The sequence below is a fragment of the Balaenoptera physalus genome (genome assembly GCF_965194825.1).
Source record: "Balaenoptera physalus genome assembly, chromosome: 9".
Classification (NCBI taxonomy): domain Eukaryota; kingdom Metazoa; phylum Chordata; class Mammalia; order Artiodactyla; family Balaenopteridae; genus Balaenoptera; species Balaenoptera physalus.
Genome location: NC_138888.1, coordinates 25,271,923 through 25,294,464, shown reverse-complemented (window position 1 = coordinate 25,294,464; position 22,542 = coordinate 25,271,923). Strand labels below are relative to the sequence as shown.

At 39.2% G+C, this 22,542-nt stretch overlaps 2 protein-coding genes across 16 annotated transcripts in view; one reads left to right on the top strand and one right to left on the bottom strand.

The window, feature by feature from the left end:
* Positions 1 to 20,412, top strand: part of ECT2L (epithelial cell transforming 2 like) — a 77,002-nt gene extending 56,590 nt beyond the window's left edge. Inside the window, 11 exon segments of the mRNA XM_082474316.1 lie at positions 590 to 676; positions 2,984 to 3,198; positions 4,172 to 4,319; positions 6,012 to 6,085; positions 6,184 to 6,281; positions 6,284 to 6,339; positions 7,036 to 7,095; positions 8,434 to 8,522; positions 16,738 to 16,792; positions 16,794 to 16,911; positions 18,257 to 20,412. Coding sequence (XP_082330442.1) covers positions 590 to 676; positions 2,984 to 3,198; positions 4,172 to 4,319; positions 6,012 to 6,085; positions 6,184 to 6,281; positions 6,284 to 6,339; positions 7,036 to 7,095; positions 8,434 to 8,522; positions 16,738 to 16,792; positions 16,794 to 16,911; positions 18,257 to 18,384 — 1,128 coding nt within the window. The 3' untranslated portion in view covers positions 18,385 to 20,412.
* Positions 20,413 to 20,545: 133 nt separating this feature from the next.
* REPS1 (RALBP1 associated Eps domain containing 1) overlaps positions 20,546 to 22,542 on the bottom strand; it is an 80,040-nt gene continuing 78,043 nt past the window's right edge. For all 15 annotated transcript variants that reach the window (XM_082474602.1, XM_082474603.1, XM_082474611.1 and 12 more), the window contains one exon: positions 20,546 to 20,806. In XM_082474602.1, the coding sequence (XP_082330728.1) occupies positions 20,738 to 20,806 (69 nt within the window). In that variant the 3' untranslated portion in view covers positions 20,546 to 20,737. The remainder of the gene's footprint in view (positions 20,807 to 22,542) is intronic.

The window sequence follows — 22,542 nt, the reverse complement described above, 5'->3', positions numbered from 1 at the left end:
AGGCCGAAGGGGGGGGCTTTTTTTTTTTTAATGTGCTAAATTATGTGGAAGCCACAAGAACAATTAACAAGGCAAAGTTAAGAATAAGCCATATTTAACGTGGAAACAGATCTAGAAATGGCATGTGAATTACTTCTGACACTTTTTCACTAGGTGAACAAAGAGGTGAATTTTATAAAGTACTGTGAGCTTTTGCTTCTGGCAGCTTAAAAGCAAGATAACTTGTTTGCACCCTGCTGCCTGGTGACAGAGCAGAGCTGAGGCAGAGGCCTGGTCCCAGGCGCCTGGCAGGAGCTGCTCAAGAGCACGGTCCCTCTCCTGCCTCCAGGGGAACTGGGAGCTGCACTGAATTTAGTTTCTCAAGTATGATGCAGTTCCTAGGAAGCAAAAGGTTACTATTTTTTTTAACGTAAAATTTAACTTAAGAGAGGCATCACATTTGTCGAGTGCTTAATTCATTGTGTCTCAGGGCCACTATGGTTATGGCTGAAGGGCAGAGCTTCTGAACACTCAGGGGGTTTAGCGCTGACTTGGCAGTTAGACATCCCAGGGTCCGCCCCAAATAACCAAGTCTGCATTTAATCCTCAGGAAAGAAATGTTATAGAAGATAATCCTCAGGACACAAAATCAAGTCTCAGCAAAAACGGTCCAAATTTTGAGTTGCTGGTTGAGTTGGTAAGCCAATTATCACATAATAAGAATTTTCTATTTGTTTTGCTCCTGACCAAAAAAAAAAAAAAGCTTCAACCTTTATTCTGGTTCATTCTTCCTTTTTTCTTGAAAGTTTCTCTTAGGGGGGAAAGAACCCTCCAAATATAACTGGGGGAAATCCAGCCAATAGATTTTTCTTTTGAATAAATCCTGGTCTAAAAAGAAGTTGATAACACACCACTGTAAAGCAATTATACTCCAATGAAGATGTTAAAAAAATAAAAAATAAAAAAATAAAAAGTTGAGCCAAGAGGATGGACGTGTAACATCTCGGCAGCAAGAGCCATCTCTGTGCTACTCCTTGCTTTTCTGATAGACATAGGACGGCATTTAAAGAAATGCTACATGGACATGAAGGTGCACAGTGTTTAACCGACCCATCAGCTATGGTCTGACTTCAAATGCTGAGTATAATCAATATAACTTTTAGGGCTCTGTCTTTCCGTTTAGAAAGGGTAGTAGTGGGTGAAGCAGGTGCAGACAGGCAGAGGCTTGGTCCTGTGCGACAGTAACACACAGTGCATGCGTGCCGTCTAGCATTTCTGCAACACACAGCCACATTTATTATCACGTTTCAACCTCAGAACCCTGTAAGTCAGGTGTTAGAACCCACATTTTGTAGAGGAAGAAGTAAAGTCAGAAAACTTAAAGGATTTCCCTAAGGTTAGGCAACAGGCAAAGAGAGAATCTTGAATCCTGCAGCGCGGAGCTCAGCCCCAAGGCTCTTTCCTAGTCACACAACACCCAGGGCCGGTTCGCCTACAGTGGACGGTGCTGCCATGGACCTCGCCGACCCCGCGCTCACCCATCCCCAAACCCATCCCCAGGAACCACCAAGGAGGAGGGCATTTACATAGTGCAGTCATTACGATAGAATCTCATCCGACTATTGGTAATAATACCTGACAATGGTTTTAAGACAACAACAGAAGTTCTGACAACTGAAACCTTAAGTCAAAATGATGATAAATATTAGATAACTCCAGTATTTTAAAAATATGTAAATACACATAAAATATAATGTGGGCTGTAAGCCAACTGCCAAGTGGGATATAGATGTATTTTTTAACTCATTAGATATGTCTAAATAGGCATTATATACAGACCATGTGTTTGAAAGATAAAACTTAACCAAGAACAGTGCTTATAGTATTTCAAACAGAATGAGTTTTCTGATTTTTCTCTTAAATTACTTTTACATTTTAATTTTAGTTCATGAAATTATGGTTGACATTTCAGGTGAAGATCACATGGCATTACATGTTAGTATTGTCATATTTTATTTGGGGCAGTGTGGGGCAGACCTAGGGCTGGGGGGAAAGAGGAAATTGTGTTCTAGGAGTTTTAATCGTTCTAGGCTCAAATATTACAAGGCCATTAGATTTTTAAAAAATTGAATACTGTAATTGTTTTCTATTGTAAAGATACTAATTTTACAACTTTTCAAAAGTACAAATATAAGGAAAAGAATTACCTAGTCCCAGTAAGGAAAATTAATTTCTCCATACATAAACATAGCACAGTTAATATCAGGATGTGGGATTTCTTTACACCAGTGTATGGCTTTTCCCTCTGCACTACAAAATAAAACAGGACTTTGATATATAGAAAATAAAGACCACCTGGCAACCTAATTACCCAGGAGTGGCGGTTTCACAGGTACTTTTCCCTCAACACGGAAAGAAGAGCCTGAGTTTCGGTATTTCATAATACTCAGTGAGAAGTAACTATTGAATTAGTTGATGATGAGAGGCCTAGCTCATGTCAGTTCTTCTGTCTACAGGATAATCAATAAAATGCTAATGGGAAAAAGAAATAGGAAAACAAAGAGTGGGCAACCCAAAGGCTTTCTCATGAGACCATCACCTCCGTAAAGGCAGTACTCTGTCTTATCACTGCAGAGCCAGCAGCTAGCACATGACACAGAATACATATTCGGATGGATAGATGGATAAAATTAAAGTCTCAATCTGCCCTCCCCAAGATCCAAGAGTTCAAAGCTCCATCCCTACTACAGCATTAAGCTGGCCAATGTGAGGGACTATTTGGTGATGATGGGGACAAGCAATGGTCAGCAGGGTCCTCCACTGTACCCTATCAAGGTTCCCTTCAACCCTGCATATCACAAACCAGAAAGGGGCACTCAGAGTGACTGCCTGACTGCTCAGTACTTTCAATTCTCTGTCTCCTTTGACCGTCAGGCTTTTTGAGGCTGTAAACCTGAAAAGAGTCATTATGCTTTCCCTCTGAGCTCCTAACGCTTTTCTACAGGAGAGAAAGCCGCAGCTGGACTCAGCCGAAAAGCGGACCAGCGTCGTCAGGGAACTCTTACAGAGTGAGAGAAAATACGTGCAAATGCTGGAAATTGTGAGAGATATTTACATACGGCCACTTAGAGCAGCATTGTCATCAAATAGAGCAATTCTGAGCGCGGCAGATATCCAGATCATTTTCTCTGATATTCTGCTGATTTTATGTCTCAGCAGGTGAACCCTGAATAGGTATATTTTGAAATATTCATTGTGCAGTGGGAGGAACCCACGCTTAATTGTTTCAGAAAGCTATGCAGAGGCCCAGTCGTTCTCTGCCCTTCTTGGGGACCTTGCCTGATCATCTCACAGAAGACAGCAGATTCTTGACACTGGACTGAGACCAGTAGTGATGACTCCCAGGGGAGAATCCCCGCCTGGACTCAGAGCCACAGCACAAGGAGTGGAGTTCAGCGCCTGGGGATTCGATATTCAATATGCTGTTCACGCAAAAGACAATGCGAAGGGGAGCCACGTGGAGCTGTTCATAGTCAGCAGTGTTTGGTTGCGCAATGGGAAAGGAACGGGAGGCTATAGTGGCACTAAGTCACTAGGATACTTTGCTTAGAGAACCGGAGGCTGGGGGTTAGTGTAGAAACGGTATATGCTTTGAGTGTGGAACAGTTGAGAGAGAAAAGTGATCATTTGCCTTGGTGATAAAGACAAACTGAGCTTGTGCTTCTCTGTCAGTAACTCTCTAGGTCACTTAGAACAAGTTCCTTAGCTCAGGGGGCCCACATCGTATAAAAGGAACTAGGCCTCTTCCAATTTTCAAGGCCTATGACGGCTGAATGAGGGATAACCTTCGACCCCTGGGAAATGGGCTGAGTTGGGGTGATGGCATTCAGCCACTGAAGTGAGTTGAGCGCTCTCCTCTGAGCACTGCAACAAACTGTCCCCGGGGGAGGGGGGTGGGGGACAGTCAGGGACAGCCTCTGGAGGCCAGTCTGGGGTCCTGACTCTTCCACCTGACTCAACCTGCTTCCTCACTTCCCATCTCCTCCTTTCCTGTCAAATCTGAACGGCTCAGTGTCAAGACAAAAGGATTTGACAAAAGCCCTGCCCTAAACGACTGACCACGAATTTATTTTTTAAGTTTATAGGTTGTCACTGGCCAATATTTCATGGCCACGCTTTCCTCATATTGCAGGTGGTTTCTAGATGACTTGAGAGACAGACTACAGGAATGGGGCCCAGCTCACTGCGTGGGAGAAATATTCATAAAGTTTGGAAGCCAGTTGAACAGATATACCAATTTCTTTAACAATTACCCTGTTGTTTTGAAAACTACGGAGAAGGTAAAAGATTGAGTGACCATCCAGGCACTTATTAGCCCTTCTGAGCTTGAGAGGAAGTTTCATGTGTAACCCGAAGGACTAGAATTACCAGGAAAGACTTCTTCTCTACTCTTGGCTTCCAGATCCTCTCTGGTTTACTGTGAGCTCCTTGAGGACGGGGACACTGACTTACCTAATTTTGTGTCGCTACGGGCTGGCACAGTGCTTGACCCAGCAGCGCCCTGGAACTGGTTGTGGGACGGAACTAATCCTCATGCAAACTGCCAGACTCCCATCTGTCCCAGTTACCCTGGGGCTCGGTTACAGGAACATGCTTCACAATGAGGCAGAAGCAAGACTGTTAACCCTGATTCCATGCTGCCACTACAGCCCTGGGCGGCCTTGGCGAGTCCAGCTCTCTCATGGAGAAAAGGAATTCATAATCCACACACTGGAATAAAAACACTCAATGTGTGAAATCTCACGATGAAGTAAGGAGTTCCTTTGTCTTACATTCCCGAGCGAGTGCGTTATAAACAGCTGTCCCTGTCGTGACTCCTGCCATACCCAGCCTGAGCGGGAATATGCATCTCCCGTCTGTGCCCCTTGCTGCTCCTGTTGGGATCTCCTCTGATGGCAGTAGGATACCTCTCTTCCCTCCTCAGTTTACATCAAAAGGGTAGCAGGAGAGGCACCCTGTGACGTGGTGGTGCGCTCTGCCACTGTCCCCATGTCCACTGTGGCCGTGTCCACATGTCTGCACTGAGGCCCTGAAGGGAAAGCCCGGGGCTGGGAGGTCTCTGGACGATTCCTGACCTCAGACATTGCCCTTGGCTGTCCTCTTCCCGCCCCGCTTGGGGAGTTTAAACACTGCAGGACAACTCGATTATGTGAAAGTTGCATGAATAAAGCAATTTCATAGAACTGGCTTTTAGGGCAAGAGTTGGAACAAAGCATCACATATTATCACAGGCAAATTTGTGCCAACATTTTTTATAGTTATGGATAATAATGTATCTGTTTCACTAGCATGGGGGTGCATATAAGGAAGCACGCAATAAATGTTAGCTCTTAACATTTCTGAAATCAGTGACTATTTGACTTCTAGAAGTTAGCATTACTGCCATCTGAGAAAAATGAGGTAAATTCCTGGGGGCTGTAATGGTGATGAATAATACATTTTAAAACAGATATTAAGTACAGTGGAGCACCTTTTTAATGTTGCTGTGGAAAACATGCTTAACAGCAGTATTACAGGTGAACCCATTAATAGTCTCTTACTATTAGGAAATAACCTTTATTGTGTGACAGGCACTTTATGGATAGGATTCGTCCCCTCCCCACTCACTGCAAGGGTTAGATATGATATCCATGAGAAAACTGAGGCTCAGAGAAGCTAAGTAACTTGACAAAGTCACATAGAATTAGATAGAATTAAATTAGAATTCTAATTCTAATCCAGGCCTACCTGCACGCAAAGCCCATTTTCAGTTTTCTATACTTATTAAGTTCAATGAATAGGGTTAGGTTTATGGTATAATTAAAACCCTATACTTAGGATATCAGTAAGCGCCTATAGTGTTAATAATACTGTGATTAGATGTAGATGTTGCCTTTTTGCTTTTGAGTGCTTCACAGATGGTGCTTGCCTGGTGGAATAGAATGCTTTAAAACTGTCTTATAGAGTTTTGACAATATAATGCTCACCTTTAGTGCAGAGAAATGATACCAGCATTCCGAGCTTTCCTGAAGAGGCATGATAAGACCATTGTTACAAAGATGCTGAGGTAAGCTCTGAGGGAGAGCACAGCCGGGGCACCCCAAGTGTGGGCATTCTCTGGCCGTCAGAAAGAGACCAGGGCTCCCTTGTCTGTGCCTCATACAGCCTTCCGGAGCTGCTTTTGTACCCATCCCGAAGGTCTGAAGAATATATTCATCTTCTCTATGCTCTGAGGCTTCACACTCCTGCAGAACATGTTGACCATGGGACTTGACCACTGCAATTGAAGTAATCAAAAAATACAAGGGTTACATAGATCAGGTTGGCTGCTGATAAGAGCCTGTGTCCTTTAAAAATGTTACAGTGCTTTTGTGTACTCTAACTCAAAGATCCTGAAATACCTTATCCTCCTGGGGTATTCTTTACTTCAAAGTCTTTCATCCTTTTAATGTGAAATCATTGTATTCAGTGATTTTGAGCACGGGAGGGCACCTATTCTAAACCAAATCACATGAGACAATGTTTTCAGATACCTGTAGAAGTACAATAAAATCTTTATTAATATAAAAGTTTAAAAAAATGGAGTATTTGGGTGATTTTTCTAGATAACTAAAAGAAAAGAAAAAGAGTAAAACCCTTTGTTTCCGAAAGTACTTCTTCATGTATTAATTAGCTTTCCTGCCTAAGTAAGTAGAGCAATCACAACTATATTCTGCAGGAATTCAGCATCTTGGAGTACAGTACTCTCATTCTGAAAATATCCCTGCGACGTGCACACTGCATGGGAGTCTGGGCTGAATGTAAATGACAGCGCATTATGCCCAGAAGAAATTTTTGAATACAGTGTTGTCGCTAGCCTCATTGTTTTAAAACATATTGGGTACAGGGAAATGGAGATTCTTATAATAGTTTATGAAAATGCCGTGCCCTTATCGAGTGCCATAAAATATTTTAATCTATTTTTTATGTATAAAAATATCACAATTTCAGTTTCCCTAAAATCACTTTGTTTTCTAGATGAAGCAGAACATCAATATGAAAGATCAGCTGTCAGACATAATCATCTGTGGGTACCTGGTATGTATTCTGATGCACTTGCTACATCTCATGCTCATGAATTATAACCTCAAGTCACCGGCAAAAAGGAGACGTACAGATTTTGATTCAGCTAACATCCATTGAGTGCCTGCTGTGTGCCAGGGGCTGCCAAGCTCTCATATTCCACATCCCTGTTATCGGCAAGGATGCTAGATGAGAAGAGGCACAAGTGGTCTTGACCCCATCCCATAACTTCTCTGCAGTCTTAGCACCTTTCTTGGGACTACTGTGATCATGACCCCCTTTGAGGTATGGGGCCGTGTCTTTACTGTTTTATATCTCCCTGCACATAGTATCTGGTGCAGGATTCTGCCCACTGAGGACATCGGCGGGAATCCTACAAGTCCTCTGCTGGCTATCTGTTACCTATGGAATATCATCTGGTCCCATTCTACCTTCCTTCTCACTGCGTTGCCTACCACCTTATGATCAAACCACACAAATCTACTCACAGTTCTCTAATAATGTGAGCCTCTCTTCACACATTTGTGCTTTGCCCATGCTCTTCCTTCTCGGAAATTGCCTTCTTTTTCTACTCCACTGGATAAACCCCTATTCATACTTTTAAGGTCCATTTCAATCTTCGTCTGCCTTGTAAAGTATCCCACAACATCTCCAGTGTGAGTTGCCCCTTCCCAGGTATTCTGCAGCACCCTGAAGGTCTCTGCCATGTTTTCCTTCAGTCCTTTATTCACAAGATTGGGAGCTCCATCTGGTATGAACTATGATTTACTTGTCTTCTAGTGTTCAGCATATACTAGGAGTTCAATATATGAATTATATTGAATTAAAATATCAATTGGAAGTGTTATTGTTATTTGCTCAAACTGGGGAAGCAAGATGGAGTTGTTTGGGCCTAATTTAGATCTGCACATTTTGATAGGGAAAGAGGTGGAGATGATTGGATTACAGAAAATCCAAAATCTTGGAACTCACAGAGCCCACAGAACTTTATCTTTGGATCACTATAAACATCAAGTGATCATCTCCATGGCTAGATCAGTAAAAGGGCCCGACTTCTTAATTTGTAACATTTCATTCACCTCCTTTTCTCCATAGATCCCTTCTGACTCACCCCAACCCTCACTTTATTTTTGATACTAGGAAAGCATTTATAATAAAACAATGTTTTCAATAGTTTAAAAATTAGACTACACCCTCAAATATAGTTTTCACTGTTTCACAAACAATGCTTTTTCATAATTGAACTGAGTTCTACTCAACACTTACATCTTCTGGGATATAAAATGGTTCTTCAGTAGTGGAAATTATTTTCTAAAAATTTATATATTTCTAATTTTGGGTTTTTTTTCATAGACTCTATCAGAAGTAAACAGATATCTGATTAGGGTCCAAGATGTAGCCCAACTTCACTGTTGTGATGAGGAACTAAGTTTCCCTTTAAGGTAAATATTTAACTATCCTATGGCTGTGACTGTGTCATATTTATCTTGTACCCAGAATCCAGTACAATGACTGTCATATTGTAAATTTACGATAAATCTTTGTGTTGAACTAAAAAGTGACACACACACCCCTCTCTGAGATGACGTAAGGTGTTTTATCACCTTACTCGCATACCAGGCAGCTACTGGGTAGAATGGAAGAAACTAAATTGTCACTGCCGGGACCACTAACTGCACTGAAAGAGGAATTCTGAAGTTTGGTCACTTTCCTACTGAGCGGAGAGCCAAGTGTTGCAGAGTATCACATGGATGATCTGCTCAACTCTGAGAAAGAGAAGACCAGTTGATTATCCGCAGTTAGTTACTGAGGTCAGTACTCAGAAGGTCTCACCCTAAGACCACCATGGTATTGAGGTCTCACATACCTAGTTTGTACAGTGCTCACAGTATAAGAACTATTGTGACGAGAGGGTGCTGGCATTCCCTTTCCTCCTTTAGAACAAGGATAGGCAACTTTCTCTGTAAAGGGGCAGATGGTAAGTATTCTAGATCTTCTTGCTGAATGATCTCTGTGGCAACTACCTAACTTTGCTGTTGTAGCACAAAAGCAGCTACATAAATATAATACATAATGAATAATACAATCTTCAAAAACAATACAATACCTAAGTGAATGAGTGTAGCTGCGTTCCAATAAAACTTTATTTACAGAAGACAAGGGGTGGGGCCATAGTTTTTCAATTCCTGCTTTAGAAAATTGTTTGCCAATCTATGTTTTCAGTATTAATGGCAAAGATGATAACTCAACAAAGAGCAACCAAATGGAGAGGAATTAACTGCAATAAAAGAAAGGAAAATTGGTTTGCCTGTTATTTCAATGAATATTTCAGTGAGTGTTTCCCAAAGGCCCAGGGCAGGGTGGTGGCAGTGGCGGGGGAGGGGGGAGGTTGGAAGAAACCAGTCCCTTCACCTTGATCCCCACCTGGAGTGGATATTAAATGAAAATCAAATCACACAGTTGTGTCACTTTTCTCATTGTCACGGTGTTTTTGTTTTGTTTTTGGTCAGTAGCAATAGAAATGAGCTACAATGGTAGAAGGAAACTAGCTGTCAAGCCAGCAATTCTAAACGCACTGGTGTAGTAGGAGACATGCTAGGGATTATTTCAGTTTTTTATTATTAGAATTTATTTTACCTTCATATATTCATTCTCAAACACTCTTCCTTTATGTAAGTCCAAGTTTCTGACTTATATAATTTACCTTTTCTCTGAATAACTTCTTTTAACATTTCTTGTTAGGTAGGTAGATCTGTTGGCAATGAATTCCCTCAATGTTTGTTTGTCTGAGAATGTCTTTATTTCTCCTTCACTTCTCTTTTTAGATTTTTTTTTTTAATGTGGACCATTTTTAAAGTCTGTATTGAATTTGTTACAATATTGCTTATGTTTTATGGGTTTTTTTGTTTTTAGTTTTTGCTGTGAGGCATGTGGGATCTTAGCTCCCCAACCAGGGATCAAACCCGCACCCCCTGCATTGGAAGGCAAAGTCTTAACCACTGGACCGCCAGGAGGAAGTCCCTCTCCTTCACTTTTTTAAAAAAAATTAATTAATTAATTTTTGGCTGCGTTGAGTCTTCGTTGCTGGGTGCGGGCTCTCTCTAGTTGCGGCAAGTGGAGGCTACTCTTTGTTGCAGTGCGCGGGCTTCTCACTACGGTGGCTTCTCTTGTTGTGGAGCATGGGCTCTAGGCACGTGGGCTTCAGTAGTTATGGTGCGTGGGCTCAGTAGCTGTGGCTCGCGGGCTCTAGAGCGCAGGCTCAGTAGTTGTGGCACACAGGCTTAGTTGCTCTGCGGCATGTGGGATCTTCCCAGACCAGGGCTCCAACCCGTGTCTCCTGCATTGGCAGGTGGATTCTTAACCACTGCGCCACCAGGGAAGTCCCCTCTCCTTCACTTTTGAAGGATACTTTTTCTGGCTACAGAATTCTAGTTTGGTGGATTTTTTTCTTTCAACACTTATTTCAGTCCCCCCTCTTCTTGCTTGCATGGTTGCCAAAGAGACATCCAGTGTAATCATTACCTTTGTTCCTCTATAAGAAAGATGTTTCATTTTGTTTTGTTTTTCATTGTTGTCTCTAGATACTTTCAAGATTTTATCTTTCTCTTTGATTTTCTCAAATTTGTATTTGATATGTATAGATTTGGGGGGATTTATCCTTCTTGGTATTCTCTAAGCTTCCTGGACCTATGGTTTAGTGCTTGTCAATAATTTTGGAAAATTCTCAGTCATTATTACTTCAACTATTTCTTCTGTTTCATCCTTTTTCTTCTCCACCTGATATTCCCATTAGACATTTATACACCCATTGTAATTGTCCCACAGCTTTTGGATATTCTGTTCCCTTCTTTTTCACTCATTTGTTTTCTATTGATGTATTTCAGGCTCACTGATTCCCTCCTTGGCTATGTCCAGTCTGCTGATGAGCCCATCAAAGGCATTATTCGTTTCTATTATGGTGTTTTTGATTTCTAGAATTTCTTTTTAATTCTTTCTTGGAATTTCCATCTCTCTGTTTATATTACCCATCTATACTTACATGTTGTCCACTTTTTCCATTAGCGTTCTTAACTTAGCTTATCTTAGTTATTTTAAACTCCCTGGTCTGATAATTCTAACAACATTTCTACCATATCCGAGTCTGGTTCTGATGCTTGCCATGTCTTATCAGACTGTGTTTTCCTGCCTTTTAGCATGCCTTATAATTTTTTTGTTGAAAGCTAGACATGATGTATTGGATAAAAGGAAATGAAGTCAATAGGTCTTTAGTATGAGGTTTTACATTCATCTGGCTAAATGTTAGCCTGTATTTACCGTTTGTTGTAGCTGTGGTGTCAGAGGCTAAAATTTTCATTTTTGTCTCCCCTGTTGTCTTTGGGTTTTCCTAGATATTCCTTAAATAGAATTTGAACCTTGCAGTCCTTTTCAGCTATAATACCTTGTTATTATAAGGAGTCCTATTGATGTGGTAGGAAGATGTGAGGGGAAGGGAAGAGTTGTATGTCCTATCATTAGGTCTCAGGTTTTTAGTGAGACTGTACCCCTGGGCTATGACCTTTACAAGTGTCTATCAGCTTTTTTACTTTTACTTTATTATATTATTATTATTATTGTTAGTCACCTCTAAGATGAGACAGGAAGGTTAGAGGTAGCCGTGCGGTTGGGTATTTCCCTTTCCTCATGTTGGTTAGATTCTGGTAAAATTGCTCCCCTTGAAGGCAGGCCTTTGCTAAGAGAATAGAACAGAACTCTGTGGGCATGTTTCAAATGGTTACTTTCTCCCCCCCCATGGGAAGAATGGGTATTTTTCTGAGTTTCACAGTGAGAACGTGATGAGGCTCCTGGAGGTAAAACTCCTGCAAGTTTTAAACTCATGCAAGGGTGCGGGGGTGTGGCGTGGGCCAATGCTAGGCCTCCAGGAATTCGTAATCTCTTGAACTAGTTCACACTCAGGCTCTAGCAATTAGTCAACTTCCCTTTAATATTCTTACCCGATGCTGGCTCCAGCAGGCAGTTTCTGCTTCCAGTAAGCTGTGATTCTACGTATCAGTTTGTCTCTTCAGCTTTTGGGTGGTAATCTACTTTATAACCTCACTTCTTCGATGGATCTAAGAAGAATTGTTGATTCTGAGTTTTCAGCTTCCTTTTTGTTGTGCGATGGAAGTGATGACTTCCAAGCTCTTTACATGTCCAATCAGAAGTCTCAAATATTAGAATTTAGACTTCTGCTTTAGGATTTGGACAACTGTACATTTGAGAGTTTTAGGAAAACAGGGGAATACTACATTATTTTACACTCTAAGTACGAGGTACATTTATGTTTCAGTAGGCACTATCTCAGTGATTTTCCAAGCAATAAATACAAATGTAATTTTACATTAATATTTAAATTAAGTAAATGCAAAAAAGGTTCATATTCCAAAAGTCATCACAGAACATTTAGGCTGAAACCTTGTTTTCTGTCATTTTAGGAAGTCATATGAAACCCAAGAAATGACATTCCCACGATTTCTATCAGGGATTTCTACTTAGAGGAAAGTCTGCTTATATTTATGCACACGGTGCCAACTCATGAGTCTAAAGCTTTATAGTTTACCACATATTTTCACTTCTCTCATTTGATATACTCTTTACAATCATTTGGTGAGGAAGGTAGGAATGGAACCATGTTATGCGTGGGGAATCTGGACTTGAGTAAGTTGTCTGAGGTCACATTACTAATAAGTGCTTGTTTAGAATTCAAAACCAGGTCTCAGTGTTCTATCCACTAATTAGACCAGCAGGTGGCAAGATGAACTGAGACTTCCTCATAATAAACTCACCAACATAGCAACAAGTACTAAACAAATTACCAATAAACAAGAGCGGTGACACAAAAAGAACAAGTAAATATTTGTACTATAAATGAAAAAATTTGCTCTGGGGTAGAGATGAAGTCACAGTCATTTTAGAGTTAGGAAATCTGGAGGCATTTGTCCCTCTCTGGATATGGCCCTCAGAGTTCTGGGTTTGTTAAGCTTTTATAATACATTATGTACCTTGGAATTTTTATATTATTGTTTGTTCAGAAACACCAATTTTCATCTATGTGACTTTAAGCTTGCTGATTTTTAGCATTTTTGTTTATTTTTGTTCTCCTTCTAATGGGGGGTGTCGCCAAAGATGCAAAAGTGGAGCCCTTTAAGACTGGTGAATACAGGCACGGCTTTCAATCACCAAATAGAGCCATCCACTTCTCAGACCCCGGAGTCCTCTTGAGGAAAAACACTACTACACTACCGAGCATGCATACTGTTAACAATCCTTTTAGCTTACCCAAAGGGACCTACAGTCATTTGCCAGGGCAACTAGGCACTGGGGAAGGAGAAATACCCAGACTTCTCAGGGATACTGGACTCTGGCTCTGAATTGACTTTTATCCTGGCAACCCAAAAAGCCACAATGATCCACCACTCAGAGTTTTGGCTCAGGTCAGCTCACAGAACCAATGACCTACTGTTGTCTGTTCATGCCAAAGGCTGTGCTCTGAAAATTACTTTCAAAGTTTTATGTATTTATGGAAGTTGGGTACTCTGTCTCTTGGTCTGGCTAATGTAGTAATTAAACAACAAAACACTTCTCAAATGGTGTTAAGAATTTAAACTATGGTTGGCTGAGTCACTGAGCCTATTTGTGAATTAGCAAAGAAATCCTATCCAAGTTCAGGGAAAGAACTCTCACCTTGGAGTTGGTTCTTTTGAATGCGAGCAGAAGCAGCTTTATGAAACCCTAGTAGGATCCAGAGTTTCCATTTCAGTTGCTCCATTATGTCAGTATGAAGGGCAAAATTATTTGTTTTTACACGTGCATTAGAATTCAGTTTTTAAAAAAAGACTCTGTTGTTTTTTGTCTTTGGATGAAAATTACCAGAGATCTTGGGGGGTGTAAATGGTTTTCGGAAAGCTTTATTGTAGGTAAAATTCATTTATATATAATTTAAATAGCACTTTCCTAATCAGATTAAAATAATAAAAACCTCTTTGTGCGTTTATCTTTCCCTTCTCATGTCCTCAGGTTACAAGTGGCCTCAACTCCAAGCTCAAGTTAATGTGCCTGCTCCTTCCCTCCTCTGGGCCATCCACCCACCCAGTCCAAGTGGGTCACAAAACTAGAATTCTCCTTCATTTACCTCTACTTTCAATGCTGTCCCTTCCAAAGGAAAAAATCAAACATCTGTTGACCAAGCAAACACACCCCTTTCAAAGCTACTTCTTCAAAACACTCTTGTAGGCACATTCCCTGGTCATTCAGATAGAACGGCAAAGTTTTATTATAGCTTTAAACATTTTTCTAAAATGGTATGATGATTCTTATCAGTAGTAGGGTAAAAATATTGCCAAAAAAGGGTCGAGAATATGGGTGAAGTTCTTCTGCCTATTTAAAGTGGCCATTCACCATATACAGCCCACCACACACCGATTTAAATGCACCTCATCTTTCTTGCTTCCCCTCTCCCTCATCCCTAGCTCTATGTGCTCCATTATTCTCAGAATAACCTATCAAATTGATCTAGAACATTATTTCTTATAAATTATGAGTAAATATGAAGCATCCCACTCCTTCCAGCCTAAATCATAATCACAGAGGTGGGAAGGAAATGTTTGAAAAAGGAAGTTAGCTCCAGTGGTTGGATGACCACTGCATTTCTATCTATCCACACACCTAACGTGACCTGTATTTCCTAACACTCTCCAAACAGCTGAACCTGAAGTATAGCACTCCTTAAAAATGTTTAACTCCCGATCTAGTCCTTTGCCTACCTCACACGCATGACTGTAATAAACAAACAACTTAAGTGCCTCACTAGTCAAAGTGTGGTTGGCATATCAGCATCACCCAGGAGCTGTTAGAAATGCAGAATCTCAGGCTACTCTAGCTCTACCGAATCAGAATTTGCATTTTAATAAAATCTCTGGGTAATTCAGATGCACATTAAAGTTTGTACTATGTATGTCAGAGCCATTATAATATAAAGTGGATTCTAAATGTGAATTATAGCAGCTTTTATTGAGAACAATCTGGAAATCTTTGACAAAAATATATATGCCATTTGGTCAGTCAGTCCTACCCTTGGGAATCCTGATAGAAATAGCAGCACATGTAAGGAATTTGTGTATATGTAAGGAATCGATTTATCCCAACATTGCTCACAGTGGCAATAAAGAAAGAACAAATGAAAGGAGGAAGAGAGGGAGGGAAGGAGGGAAGAAAGAGACCTGAGCTTGTCAACAAAGCAAATGCCCATCAAACGGGGAAGAGTTGGATAAATGATGGTTCATCCACACTATTAAGTATCACTTAGTCATTAAAAAGAACTTGAAGTGATTTCCATTGATGAGAAAATCAAGAAAAAATTCTGGAATAATACTTGAAACAATGGCACCCTACCTGTAAATAAATGTATATACAGGTACATATGTGAGTGACTACCTGGGCAGGTTAAAGAAAAGTGGAAAGATATGCACTAGTTTGGTAACTTGGGTGACCTGAGTGGAGGGAGGAGTGAGCCAAGCAAAAAGAAAAAGTGAAACAAAAGAACAGTACACTAAAAAAGCTGATAGTATATACTGATGTTACTTTAGCATTTCTGTAAAACTTTATGTGGATCTAAATCAACAACTTAAAAATTAAAGATGATGAAGATAAAAAATGAGAGAATTCCTCTGAATAAGCCAGTAAATTGACTCACTTCCTCAGAGTAACTTCCTGCGGGTTGCTTGATGCTTCTTAGCAAAACATATTTTTTTTCAGTCATCCTCCATCAAAATAATGAGCTTGCTGCACTTGGCCATTCCTGGTGGGGGTGGAGATAGGGGGGGCCTTGGTGGGGCTCCCCCAAGCTCCTCCCTAGCACATCACTTGATGCTCCATTGAGTACTGACATGAGATAACCCAGACTAGAATACAGTGAAACCTACTAAACACTGTGACCTGGGTCCACCAACAGAAGATACTAGATGGAGGTTGGGGACACCGTATTTTGCCTGCTGATAAACATGCCTACTGTTGACCATGGTAGCAACCCCTGTGGAAATGAAGAGCTACTTAATTCCAGCTTTTCATACTTATCAATTTTCTTCCAATCAAAATTAGAAAAATCCCTATTTCTTACTTAGTGAATGCTTTTCTTTTCCCTGCTTCCTACTTAAGACACCTTGCACCTTACTGATTCTTGTGCTATTTTCTAACCCAACGTGTTACCCTTAAAGATGAAACCAAACCAAATGAAAACGTATTTTCCCCAGGTTGCCTAAATACATCAAACACGAAATACCAACCTTTTGACAAAAGTTTAAAAACACAGCTTTAACCTGATTCATATCATAAAGTTGGGAAAGGGCAGTGTTCATTTTTCCTGCATTGATTGGATACTTGTCCAATGGATAAGCTCAAACTATTTCACCAGGAACCTTGAGGTCCACCCACATGACTGGTCTGAGAGACAGAGGGACTATTCACACCGGGAGAAAAACACACAGAGAACTTCAATAAGCCATTCAAAAGGTCTGAGGTAGGGAAGAACCTTGACTAGCGGCTTATCAATGTAAAGATGGTGAACTGTGTAACAAAACACGTATGTAAAACTTCTAAAACTGCTCCTTCCCTTTTTTAACCCAGGCTCTATGAACATACCCGTGATCTCAGTCTTTTCCTCTTCAACGATGCACTGCTTTATTTCTAGTCGGGGCACGTCTCATACTCCGTTTGAAAGGACTTCAAAATCAACCTACCAGTTCATTGCATCAGTGGCCCTTCAGAGACTACTCATAGAAGATATTCCAGATTCCAAATGTAGGTATTCTTTTCCTCCTAAGAGTTAAATACCTTTAGAAAGCTATATTATATAAAACATATTAACTATTAAAATAGAAAAGCAGGACAAGAACTGGAATTTGAGAGTTTGCAAATAATTTCCCAAATACTTTTAGGGTCTCATTAATGTAAACTTTCATCTACCTCTAAAATAGCAAAAGAAAGGAATGCTGGCATTGTCAGACACACACCCTAGACATTAAGAAAACAGCTTTCAAAAATCACAAAGGGAGACACAACCCTACATCATTGTGAAGGATTCTTTGAAGTAGTCTGACAGGAGAGCTGGAGTCCTTAACCATTACTCTATTTTGCTTGAGGATGTTACAATTTTAGGTTTTTATCTACTACTTTTCCATTCTACTAGGACTAAGTGATTTTTGCAGATTTGACTGTACCTTTTCTTCCATAACTTCATATTTAAGAGTTCTTCTATAAAGGATCGATTTGCAAAGGGTGTTTAATAACAAACATTTCATTCATAATAATCTCAACAGAAATATCACTTGTTACAAAAAGAAATCCTACGTAAACCTACTGTACCTATTTTTAGTTTTTATCTTACATTCTACTTCCCAGTCTTAAAAGGATCTGTATCTCTTTCCTATACTTCTGTTAGGCCAGGCAATCTGAATATAACACCTCTCATTCCAATATTCTTCACTGCATGTGAAGGTAGGACTTAAGGTTAAAGCCAGAACCAAGATCTTAGAGAAGGAACTTATCTAAAAAGGTCTGCTTCCCATTAGCTGCAGCCCCATTTAAAATCTGAGGATGAGAAAAAATGAACACTAAATGTGGGAATAAATACTTCACCTAGAAGACAAACTCAGCTAAGGTTAGTTACCCATAACATGTATGACATGTCTCCTTTCACCTCCCCTTAATCAGTTATGCTCTATGTCAGAACATCATAATGTTAGCTAAAAGTGGGCATTCAGCTAAGTCGCTGGCTTAATTCTGTCCTGGCCTCATACCAAGGTGGCCTAGGTCGAGCTCTCAGTATTTCTTATCTACAGTAACTCTTAGTAAAGACCTTTACTGGTTCCAGTATCTTCTGGAATTAAAGAACATTACATCGTCTACCACTTAGTCTTTAAAAATAATTGCTAATTAAACAATTATAATGTAAAGACAAGACTATTTTAGACTATATTTGAATAATTCAGTAATTTAGGAAGTTATTTTCTAAACTGGATTTGTATTTGTTTGAATCTTTTTAATTTTCAAAAAATTCTTCAAGATGACTTGAATTTTAAAACATTTTCTCCTTTTGATTTTTACCTGCAAAGACTAATTAGTGTACCTCAAACATTTTTTACAGATACCAAGAATGCATTTATTCTTCAAGGTCCAAAACATGAATGGATTTGTTCTACAGAAGTTGAGGATGATAAATTCCTGTGGTTGTCAGTACTCCAAAACGCCATCGAAAGTAGTATGGAAAAGTGAGACTGGACTTAAAACACCAGGAGTTCCAATCTGCCCTGGCAAAGACAGACAGCATGTTACTTTCTGTTCCAGAAGATCCAGTAAGGAGCAGAATGATTATCTGTCATGGATGATGGGAGGATGAACTAGGATGGCCCATAAAGCTCTTCCTAGCTTTTAAACTTTATCATCTATGCTCAATTATGTGAAATGGACAGTAAGAAAAATGTAGTATGATATTTTGAACCACTTCTTTTGGTAGTTATTTTTCATGAACAGTATTATTTAAAGTAATCTGACTGACAGAACCTAAGACTGAATAAGGATATTAGGTATTTAAAGTTTTGTTTTCTGATCTAATGAAAAATAAAGTCATAATGAAAAGTATTTCTTAAATGATCAGTCTAGAGAAATGTCTTTATCTGTTGGTGATTTACCAATTATCTTTAACATTTTCATGAAATGGTTATGGATTTAAAAAATATGTATAAGAAATATAACTGGTACTTTACTTAAAAACTTGTCACATATATCCTTAATACGAATGTACTCCTCCAGAGAGCATTAAAAATATACCACTATAAAGTACTAAAAATTTTTCTGTAATTTTTAAGTGGTCTTTTGTTGCAAAATTAAATTCTTAGACCTTCCAAATAAAAAGATTTAAAAATTTGTTACACTGTTAAATTAGAAGGCTGTTTGGCAGGGGGTGGGGGGAGGTACCTTTTAAAAAACAAAACTTGCCTGTAATGGAATTTTGCTGAGTAAAAAAATGAAGAAATTAAGACAACTGTTTTAAAACAGAGAAAAATAAAAATAGGTATTGAGTAGTTTTCTGGGCGCTTAAAGCCTTCATTTAATTATTTAATAAACTGAAGCTATAACCTGTTAGCCACTTTGAAACTTTAGCTGATATATGCAGGAGTAAAAATATTTTTACTTAGTTAATAATGGTAGATAAAGTTGTATTAATCTTGGAAGCTTTTGGCTGTCAGTCTCCTTTTTGCTTCGAATTCTCCTTTAAGGAAATGAAATTTACTAGTACAGTCTAGGATTGTGAACTAGGCTATTTTAAACATTTTCTTCTTTCAACAACAAAAATACAAATTCCTTCTAATTCTTAAAAATTTCAATTCTTGTTAAAAAATGTACAAAAGTTAAAATACTGTTTTTATTAGTGTAAAATCACACTTTTGATTCTTTTATGATATATCCATGCAGCTTAACATCTATGATGCCACAGAGAGAAGAAAACGTTAAAGGAATATCTGTTAGTCAGCAATAAATGCAAACTTACAAATGTGATCAAAATGAAAATATCATCTAATACAAAACAAATCCTGAGACGCTACATTATCCTGAATAGGACAAACTTCAGAAACCCTTTGTTAACAGGAAAAACCTCTCTCTATGGCCAAAGAATGAGTAACAAGATAGCTCAAGATAAACTAGAAATCTTATGGAGTTTCCATTTATTCTGTGAATAATTAAGGTCCTCAGAAATTTTAAAACATATTACTTGAAAAAACGTGTAGAGACTGATGAGCATAAGCTTCTAACTGAGAGTTAAGTACATAAATCACGCAAAAAGTGGTGATATTTGCAAGTGGACAGTACTTACGTTGTTTGTGGTGTCAACACTTTCCCTTTGCTTCTAGGGGACAATTTAAAAAGGCCTGTCTTCACAGTTAATTCGTAAGTTTACATGACTGCTGTGGAATTAAAATCTCACACACAAGCAAGTTTAAGTCACAGGTGAAACCGATCAAATTTTCACAAGGCAAACATAAAATCTGCCCCCCAAGTTGACGTGGAAAAGTCTGAAAGTACCATGTGACTCTTGAAGAATGTTAATTATGGCAGAGCTTATGGTTAACGAATGCCTTACACCATATAGTTCTTTCAAATAAAAAATTAAACAGGAAACGCATTTTAAAGATTTTTGGATTCTTTATGTTAAGTATTAAACCTAAAGACAAACTGACAGTTTATTTAATTTTGTCTCCTGTAAATATTTCTGAGTCTGTGCTCGAGGTGTAAATGAGAAGCCCGTTCTGTAAATCCAAGCAGTGAGCGGTTCTGGTCACATAAGTATAATGGACCAATGTTATGGATGTACTCCTAACGCTATGGAGCAACAAGGGCGGGCTGTGCCAACAAACACAACACACCCTCCACGAAGTCATCCTGACCCTTTTATTGTTGCAATTAAAAAATAAAAGGTACTTAAATACAATGGTGAACACATAGGGCGAAACAGAATCATACAATTTAATGTTGAATTAAGCAGTGAGCTGAATGTCTGGGTCTCCAAATTGGCTTTGAACCCAAAACCGCTTAAAAATGGGTATGTTCACAGTTAACGGCAATTGGCTTATAGGTGAGAGAATGGTCGAAGTTGTTCCAGTTGAACTTCCAGGGAAATTCTCTCTTCAAGAACATCCTGAAAAAGATGCAAAGCCAAGTTACGTTTCAACATGTATAAAAATGAAGGCACAGCTAACAACAGCTCTGCATCAGTAAAACAATTTAAATTTGTTAAGAAGAGGAAGGATAACTGTTCATATTTTAAAAGGATACTTTACTTTAGAAATGTAGTTTCTTTATATGTATGTAATGTTAAAATATGATCTTAATTAAATATTTATTTCTTAAGTCAGGGTAATAAAATGTTTTTTGTTTCATTATCAGAAAAGCCAATATTTGCAAATGATAGCTACTGATGCATGAATTTTGTATAACGCCTACCCCCTGTAGTAACTGTAGATGAATCAGTTAACACAGATTCTTTCCCCTGGTGATTATATCTGGTCATAACAACTCCTGAACCTCCTTTTGAGTTTCAGTTTCACAATGAGTAAATGTATTTTGTAATCAGAATTTCTAATTACTGTTGATTTTGAGCAGACTTTTCAGATAACCCACAACTTCTAATTCATCCATTTTCCTTTTTTCTTTTTCTCTATCATACTGATAGTATAGTGTTTCAACCAGGATGACTTCTTCCTATTTGGCACCATACTTCCTATTTTCTGTCCTCAGAGATAATGAGAAAAGTGATTTTTAAAATAGCTCCTATATACATGTTGCTATGATTTTCCTTAGTTCTTCAGAAAAACATGCAGTAACAAAACTTTCATCTTCGAGGTATGGTACTAGCAAGCTTGTCGTGAGTTTTACATTCTTCCTTTACAATGGAGCAAATTCATAATCATAGAACAGCTACGAATATCTTCTTTGATCAGAGAGTTATACAAGAATATTATTCCTTTAACATACATTTATCAAATGCCTAACATGTGTGAGGTTTTGGGGACAGAGACAAGATAGTTACAAATCTATCTAGAACAGTCTCAGTTTATCTCTGATGTCCTGGCCTGTTAACACATCTCTCTCTTTTCTCTCAAAAGTACCTTGGTTTGGGGACTTCCCTGGTGCTCCAGTGGTTAAGAAAGACTCCGTCTTGCAATGCAGGACACACCGGTTCGATCCCTGGCCGGGGAACTAAGATCCCACATGCTGCGGGGCAATAAAGCCCATGTGCCGCAACTAGAGAGCCCACGCTCTCTGGAGCCTGTGCGCCACAACTACAGAGCCCATGTGCTCTGGAGCCCACACGCTACAACTAGAGAGAAGTCGGTGCACCACAACAAAGCGAAGCGCCTGCACGCTGCTACGAAAGATCCCGCGTGCCGCAACTAAGACCCGACGCAGCCAAAAAAAAAAAAAAAAAAAAAAAAAAATGTACCTTGGTTTGAACAATATATTATATGGTCACCCTAAACAGAAATGAGTATGGTTTACCCTCAACAAGTTCAGTTTAGTAGGACAGAGAGACAAATGTGCCATAGGTATGGACAATGTGATAAAGGCTAGATAAGGAATATGAACAGAATGTTATGGGACTCAACTAACTCTGTATTCGGTTTACATTTCCATGGACTCTTTCCTCATCTTTGTGGTTTACAACCTTGCTACTCAAAGTGGAGCCAACAGTCCAGCAGCATCTTCATCACCTGGAAGCTTATTAGAAATTGCAGAATTCTCAGGTCCCACTCCATACCTGATATGAATCAAAATTTTCATTTTAACGTGACCCCTAATTAAGTGTATATACATTAAGGTTTGAGAACCACTGGTTTATAAGACATGAATGCTTAATAATGTTGATGAGTCATA